An 8706-nucleotide genomic window follows, 5' to 3' on the forward strand; every position below is an offset into this window, starting at 1 on the left:
TCTATCTAAAGGCTCACTTTGAGTTGCATTAATGTCTTTCGGCAAGCAATTTCAGGGCTGCACCTACTCATCCTGCCGATAAGGCTTGTCTGCCTACAAGGCACCGCTTCCACATTTATAAGGGGCAAAAGGCTGCCCCTGAGTTGAGTATTTCTTGGGTTTATGCCAAGAATGTGCATACTTAATTATTCATTTTATATCTAAATCACTCAGAAAATTCAAACACAGTAAATATAATTAGATAAAGTGAATAAGACTGAAAAATTAAGTTCATCAATCAATTTGACTCTCTGAAGATGCAAAATTCTTGGTGGGGAATTGACTGAGAAAGTATTATAAAAGTGCTCAGTGGACTACACTGGGGTAGTCACTTGAAACAGTCCCAAAAACAGGAACTACATCCCCTACGAAATAGGGTAAGATTTGTGTCACATGTGTATATGCTAATTATATGGGGGATACTGTTTTGCTTCTTTATTTTTTGTTATGTATTCTGTGTTCTCATTTTGTATTTTTATGTTGTGAATGGCCCTGTGATCTTTGGAGAAAGGGTGGCTTACTAATAATACTACTAGAAATAATAGTAACGTGAGACCTGCCACATTTTTTTTTGCTGTGTTCTCAGTGCCTAACAGTAAATGCTCCTTTTAAGGGTTCAAGACTTAACTCTCCTCACTATACTCCATTCCATCACCCCTGTTTTCTATTTTTGTTTTCCAACTGTATTCTAATTAATGACTAGAAAGTATGTTTGCCATTTCATCACAGTCAACTGATCTGTAAAATACAGTAAATAAGAATGGCAAGGGCTCGTCTCTGCAGGTATACTGATTCTAAGAGCAACCTGAAAGACAGCAAACAGGCCTCACCCTTCACTGATCTGAAGGCAACAACCTTTATTGTGAACTGGTCTACAATGCAAAACTTTCAGGGAAAGCATATCAGCGCTTTATGCAAAATATGAAATCCACTGTCTTCACTTCCTATTGGCATGTTATATTTATCTCGTGGCTTTAGAATTCAATAAATATTTCAGTCACCAAGAAATAAACTCTAGATGACACCTTGTTCCACAGTCTGCAACTGAAACATGTTGCTAAGGAAATGAGAAGTGGAGAAAGTTTTACTTGGTGTTTTGTTAGGATGTGGTGATTTAAAAAAAAAACTAATTTCATGCAGTTAAAGTGTAAGAACTTAATTTGTATTTTGTGTCTGGTTCTGGGTTAGGAATCTAAATAAAACAGATGTTTAAAAAGTTCACTATTTTGCAAAGACACCAATATCTAAAGTTAGTCCGCATATGCTTGAGTTCGGCCAAACAGAAGAAAATGTGAAGGGAAAACAAAAACTCAAGAGTCATTTACAATTTATATGTTTCACTTTGAAGTCTGTTGCTAGAATCACATGAGAACATGCTGAAGCCAAAGCAAACTAATATATCATCAGTATATTCTACTGGCATAGCTGGTTCTGTCAGGGGATTTCTCTATGAGCAGAAGGCTGTTCTCCCTCCATTTCCTATCCAAAAGTATGACTGTGAATGCTTCTTGCAGTCTAAGAATGACTAATTTGCATTATGCTTGGAAACTTCCAGTGCAGTGCAGTCTTAATACAGTATTTAAGCAGAAGTCAGTCCCACACAGTTCTATGGGATTTTCTCACTTGTAAGTTTAGTAAGGATTTTCCTGCTTCGAAAAACGAAGCAACAATTAGATAAAACAATGCCAAGTGACATAAACATAAGTCTTGGAGAAATAGTGAAAGAAGTACCAGTAAAGAAAAGAAAATTTATGCAGATGTCACACTCCAGATACCACTTTTCTTTAGAAGGTAGCAAGTTCCAAAACAAAGCATGTAAAGAAACCAATATCCATGATGCATGACTACAGCTGGTATTTAGCTGATAATGCCTGAAGGAAAATATGCCATATATCACTTTAGACATGGAATGACACCAGAGATAGTAAACACAGAAGCATAGTTACTATCAATAAAAAACTACTGATGCTAGTACAAAACAACAGGGAGTCATTTACAGAGAGTGAAATTCCCACAGTATAAATGATGCAATTTTGATTACAGACACTGACGGCAGGAAAGTAGGCATGAAGCTGAAATGCACTTTTCAACAGTAAAAGTACAACTGATGGCAGATTATTATTTTTAGTCCCCACAGATCTACGGTTAAAGTTGCAAAGTGTAAGCAGCAATAACCATTTGTGGCTGTTCTTGTGGCTCTTCTGAAAAGCACACAAGTCATTCAACTGATTTCACCGGCACAATGCAGAACAGAAACCAGTATTTACAGCTAGACTAAATATTTGATGCCTTTCTGTAAACCAGGAACAAGGTCTGTTGCCCAAAGGAATTAATAAATAAAGGCATCCTCACTATGACAAAGGAGAGAAGCCATAATAAAAAATGCACCTGTGCCACGTGAATTCCTATACAAGTGTACAATTACACATTAGAGGGAGATATAAATCTGCCCTCATGTGCCTCTGTAACAACAGAACTTGAATGGATGAGGGCCAATAAACTGAAGCTCAATCCAGATAAGGCAGAGATAGAGAATGGTTTGGCTACCTGGGTAAATAATGTTCAACCAATTATGGGTGGGGTTGCACTCCCTTTGAAGGTACAAGCTTGTAGATTCAGGAAGGCAGGTGTCTGCATCTATTACTGTCACTGGAGGTACAAGTGGCTGCTATGGCACAGAGCACGGTCTACCAGCTATCTGGATTTTGATAACCTGGCTTCAGTTGTCTATGCTAAGGCTTTTCAGACACTGCAGCTGGTGCAGAATTCAGCGGCCTAATTCTAACAAGGTAGTCTAAATGTATAATACCAGTTCTGGCCCAGATGCGTTGACATCCGCTATTCGAAGTGCTGTATTAGCTATAGAACCCTAAACAGCTCAAGACTCCAGTACTTTACAGATCATCTCTTCCAGTATGAAGCTGTCCAGAACCTTAGGTTGTCATTGGAGGCCCTCCTCCTGCTCCCAGAAAAGGACTGTGGTTACAAAAGTGCCTTTTCAGGAGTGGTTCCCAAGACTAGGAAATGCTTTTTCCGGGGAGGTCCACCTGGTGCCAACATTACTGTATTTACAGTGACTTTCCTTTACTCCGAGGCATTTGGTTGTTATTTTCTCTCTCCTTCTGCTTGATTATTTTTGTCAGTTCACTGTTTTAATAATTGGCATAGTGGTGCAGTTGGGGAAGGAGGGGTGAGAGTTAGTTTATGATCACTTCTAGTTTTTTTACTCTGTGTTACTGCGTGCAATGTTTATATTTTACTAAATAAATAAATAATAATAATAATTTTATGATAAGAACTGTAGCTTACTGACACTGTGTTGCCTTCTTATTCCTTGTACTCAGATCAGCCTGGACTGCTATCATGGCCCAGACACAATTATATGATTTCAATTGTAATGCTTGAATTGTCCTGCAGCAGCTGAATGCTTGCTCCACTGTTAATTGTTTTGTTAAGGTCTGATCATGTTCAAAGCATTTAGGGGAACGGGTTTGCTTAAAAACAATCAGCTATCTGTGCAGGGTTGTCATTTGAAGCCTGTTATTTATTCATCAATCCCTGCCTACAAGACAGCTTTTTTAAAAAAAAATCTTTTAAACAGGTAAACAGAATGCTTACACTTAAGCAAACATGCTGTAGCAGCTCCCTATTAATTAGAGATCAATGCTGGAGAATAGCAGAATGAGAGTGATGGGGCGGTGCATCAACTCATGAGTAATGATTGATAACAGCTGCAAATAAACGAAGGATTAAGATATCAGATTCAGAGACAGATCACAGTCAGAAGAAAATGCTGCTGATTAATAAATGCATGTACATTACTTTACATCAGGGATGGAGAACCTGTGACAATACAGATGTTATCAGGACATGCTGGCTGGGGCTGATGGGAGCTGGAGTCCAACAAGTTGGCTGCAGGGCCACAGGTCCTGCTTTAGATTGTACTCCCACCTCTTTTCCACCTCTACATTGCAGAGATGTTCACCCTACTTCTAATTATTTTTACTAAAATCCCCTGGAATGAAGAGGGTGTGCAAAGAAAAGGAATTTTGAGATCTCTGTGTAATATGCTAAAAAACCATTCTGACAGGTTATCAGAGAAGAAAAGTCGGTGTGTGTGTGTGTGAGAATAAGGTTCCCCAAACAACCTCTTTTAGCATACAAAGGTTGGACAACATGGTCTCTTGCCACATGGAAGATGTTCTACTTGTCATCTGAAACCAGCTTCTTGAGCAGAAAAGAAAGGTGGGGCTTGTTATAGCTCTAGGTGTAACTTCAAAAATTGGAAAACAGGAGGAGGGGCTGTCCTTTGGTCATCTAGTTTAAGCATTTTAGCATGCCTTTAAAGGCATTTCGGAGCAGAACACAAGAAAATCTCACCTCTCCAGAACAACACACATTTCCCAAAATATTTACTTAAAAGCACAAGCCTTCAAGCCAAAACAAGCTACACCAACGTGATGGATTACATTTCTAGCAGGGCTACCTAGAGGATATTTTGTGGGTGTCCCTTGCTCTGAACTGGTGACAGTGAGATATTTATTCATCCTTGTGGAGTGACCATAAGCCCCCAGTCCTTTCAGTGGCTTGACTTAACAGCGCTCTGCTGTTTACTCTTACTCAGACTAAGTTCCACTGTGTTCAATGGAGCTAACTCCCAGACACTTGTATATAGGATGTAGTATTGTTCATTTTTAAAAACTTGGGGCAGAAACCAACAAAGAGCCAACGTGAAATGCTTCACTAAATTCAGTTAAAAGCATAAAAGATCCCAAAACATCCAAGTGACTATCAACATCAAAAACCTTGCACTGAATGGAAAAGCTTTACAATGCTTCAAAAAGTCGCTCAGGGCAGTTTCAGGCTCTGACAAGTTGCTAGATGGAGAAAGTTCTAATGTGTTTTGGTAGAGCACACATATGGTATTTGTAAAAAGAGCATCCTCCATTAACCCTAGAGAGCACTTTAGGATATTCTGGTCAGAGACTTTGATCGTAGGAAAAAACGGCACAAAACAAGATGTTCCAGAACAACCCCAAATATTTGTTCAGTCTATGAAACTATCCCCAAAGCACCAACGGAATTCAGCACAGCCTCTTTGCACCAGTGTCGTCAAAGCAAGGTGCAGCAACTTACATGAGCAGGGAAGGGAGACTATTGTGAAGTAACAATTGATTTAAGATGGAAAAATATTTGCCTGTAAACTTTTGAGCACTGTTCCTATTTTTGTAAAAATGTTTGCATTTTAAATAAGAAAAGATCCATCTGTTTTATATTAAGTACATAGGGTTTCAGTAGTATGGTAATGAGCATGCCAAACAAGCAAACTATTTCCACAGAAAAGGATAATATTCCTTGCCAGATGCATTTCTTAAACATTAGAATCATACTTCAAGGGTCGTGTAGTCCAACCGTCCGCCAATGAGCAAAATCCCCTGCTACAGTGGCCACTCAGTCTCTAACTTTGTACTGTAATAGGTATTTTCCTACCACCCAGTTGTGTTTTTCTTACATCACCTCCAACTACTCCAAATTCTATGAATTCAAGAGATAGTGAAAAAAACTGCATTTGAAAAGGCAGAGCACATCAAAAGTTCTCAGATAAGTGGGCATTTAATATAAATAAATAAGTTCTAAATAAATTACACAACCTGGCTCCCAAGTAAGTAAAGCAGAGCACAACACCCAGAGAGGCATGGTGATGAAGTAAATTTGTGGATTAAGTCTAAGTTTAGTAATATAACCATTTAATGTTTATACACTGCCAGAAGCATGCAGGTTTTGCAAAGAACACAGAGGGGACAAGAGTCTGGTTCCTGCCTATGAGGTTTCAGGTCTGCATTTTGGAAGCTCTCCAGCAAGTGGCACACCGTGTGGCACACTCTGTACACTTCAGCAACTGATATCCATATCTCACAGAAGCATCTCACATCTGAACTCTATAGTTCTTCTGGTCCCTCACCTTAGTTCAGTACGAGAGAAGTATCGGTGAGGTCCTATATATATTTCCATTTCACAACAAACAAGATCTTATAAATCTTTCGCCTTTCACACAGTGGATTAGATTCTCATAGAAAGACATACTGCGGGCAGAAGGGCCATAAAGAAAAGCAACTGTCTTACCATCCTGGCTGTAAGTACAGCAGTGTAATTAAAGGCGTTAATGAGTACTAATCCCTACTGTATGATCTTTGGTATGTGCTCGCCTAATCCCTTTACCCAGAGTTTTGATTACAGTTCAGCTCCCTAATCATCTGAGCAGCCCTAACGCAACATGGTGCCCTCCAGATGTTCTTAACTACTTGCACTGGCTGCGGCTAATGGGTGCTGCAGTCCAGAACATCTGGGAGGGTCACCTAGTTGGCGAAGGGTGTCCTAGTGCCTCTGAAACCACAGCACAGAAGGAAGTGCCTTCGAGCATGCACAGAGTGCTTCCCCCGCACCAATAATTCAACCGACCCCCATACATCTTAGATGAGGAGTGAACTTTTTTCAAGATCCCCTCAAACCCTGGCACTTCATTTCAGAAGGTGGAGGCCCTTTATTTTTAAGGAAATAATTCGAGTCCTTGAAGGAACAACAGAGAGAGAGAGATCCCGAGCCCCTTCGGGGTGTAGACGCGTGAGCCTCACTCACCGGGACCTCTGGAGCTCGAAGGCGCTGGCGCCCGCAGGGCCTTGCTCGAGGCAGCAATAGTTCTGCGGGACGGCTCTGGCGAAGGAGACGGGCAGGATTCCCTGAGTGAAAGAGTTGAGGCGACCTCTTGCGCCGCCCGCCGAGGGGGTCCCGCAGGAGCCCAGGAAGGCGGCGGCGGCGGGCACCTGCACGGGAGCGAAGGCATCTTCGTCCTCATCCTCGTCCTCTTCCTGCTGCTGCTGCTGCTGCTGCCCAGCCGCCCTCGAGGGGCTCGTGAGCCTGGCGCCGCCGCTGCAGGAGGCGCTGGGGTAAGCCTGCGGGGCGACGGGCTGGAAAGCGCCCAGGCTGTGGCGAGTCCTAGCGCTGCCGTTGCTGCAGGCTGCTGCTGCAGAAGCCACCCTCGCGGCCGCCAGTGCTGCAGCGCCGACGCCGCTCTGCTCGCCGCCGCCTCCTCCTCCGACGACGCCCTCGTCGTCTTGCGGCACGGCGGGCCGCCCGTCCAGCGAGATGTTGGTGAGGAAAGAGAGCGCTGCCTGCCTGCGCCGGGGGTCCATGCGCGGCGGCGGCGGCGGCGGCTTCCTCAGGCAGGGCTCCAGCTGCTGGTGGAATGTGCCGCCGCCGCCGCCGTTGTTGGCACGAACTGGGCTGCTGCTGCCGCTGTTGGCGGCGGCAGGAGCAGCCGCCGCCGCCATTGTCTGTCGCGCCCGCCCGCCGCCGCTGCCTCTCCCGCCCTCGGAGTGGGCAAGAGTGATAATCGCCGCGATAGGCACGAGCTCTCAGGCGGCGGGCGGAGGGTCAGCACCCGGCGGCAGGGCGGTGGAGTCGCAGCCGCGCAGCGGAGGGGAGTCGGGGCAGGCATGGCATGTTTCCCTCCTTCCTCTCGGCTGCCTGCATGGACAGCGCGCCCGACTTTGTACAGCAGCCTTCTCCTCCTCCTCCTCCTTCCCTCGCGTCCTTTTGCTCCAGCCTTTTTCTCTCCCCCCCCCCCCGCCCTCCTTGGCCAAAGTTATTGGCTTTTATAGGTAACACTCGCCCCGCCAAGCGCTCGGCGCAACAACACAGCAATCACGTGTGGAAAACAGAAAGCTGGGAAGAAAAACAAAAGCTCCGGCCTGGAGGAGGAGGAGGAGGATAAAAGGGGGAGGAGGAAGAAGAAAGGAGGAGGAGGAGGAGGAGGCTGAGTCCAAGTCTAAGGAAGCGCCTTCAACCTTTCTTTTTTTCTCTCTCTCTCCCCCCCCCCCTCACCCGCTGCTTCTTTGGTGGGAGGAGAAGTAGGGAAGGTGGAGTCTGCCTGTGTTGTGCCACAGCACATGGCCTTGAGGAGGTTACATTAACAGGAATAAAAAGGGCGGGCTCCTAGGAGTTAATGGGGTGTAGAAACTCGTGGATTCCTCACAGGCCTCAGGGGGCCCTTCGGGAACAAGAGTGTGCGTGGCTCATTTCCCTCCCCGAGATTGTTGAGGTCAAGTTGCAGCTGCCCGTTTGACCACTAATTATGAGGGTTCCCGAAGATCCACCCCCAACCTGAAGGCTCTGGTCCCAGTTAATAAACACCCTATCCAGAAGGTGCTGGGTGTTCTCTCTTTAGAAATGATTGCAGTGTTTCCCAAAGTGTGGTACGTGAAAGGGTTTCAAAGGGTACACAGCATTATTTATTTATTTTACTCTACTACATAATGTTTAGATAAAATAGTAGTATTATAACTACCCCCAAATTTTATGAGAGAATGAGAAAGGGTACTCTTGTAAGAGTAATTTTGGGAAACGCGGCTCTTTTGAATTGCTAATGGAAGGCTCCAAAGCAAATGCTCGTCGCTATTGAAAAGTTGATCCAGCCCAATGGAAGGATTATCTGTATATAATTTAAGAGCTCAGGAGGGCTGCAAACCACTTCAATAAACGTTTTTTAAATAGAAAAAAGGAATACAGGGAAATATATATTTTTCTCATATGAGAGCTGTTTCAGGTTTCTTGCATTAGCTCAGACCATCATTTTTTTGTATAATATTTTTACTAATTTCCACAAAATCT

General features: G+C 44.0%; 1 protein-coding gene across 2 annotated transcripts in view; it reads right to left on the bottom strand.

Annotated features, from left to right (window-relative positions):
* Positions 1-7900, bottom strand: part of CABLES1 (Cdk5 and Abl enzyme substrate 1) — a 53362-nt gene extending 45462 nt beyond the window's left edge. The window contains exon 1 of one of the 2 annotated variants that reach the window (XM_053396397.1): positions 6676-7900. In XM_053396397.1, the coding sequence (XP_053252372.1) occupies positions 6676-7367 (692 nt within the window). In that variant the 5' untranslated portion in view covers positions 7368-7900. The remainder of the gene's footprint in view (positions 1-6675) is intronic. The other variant, XM_053396398.1, reaches the window with a different exon arrangement.
* Between the last annotated feature and the right edge of the window lie 806 nt (positions 7901-8706).

The sequence above is a fragment of the Podarcis raffonei genome, chromosome 7, assembly GCF_027172205.1.
Source record: "Podarcis raffonei isolate rPodRaf1 chromosome 7, rPodRaf1.pri, whole genome shotgun sequence".
NCBI lineage: Eukaryota > Metazoa > Chordata > Lepidosauria > Squamata > Lacertidae > Podarcis > Podarcis raffonei.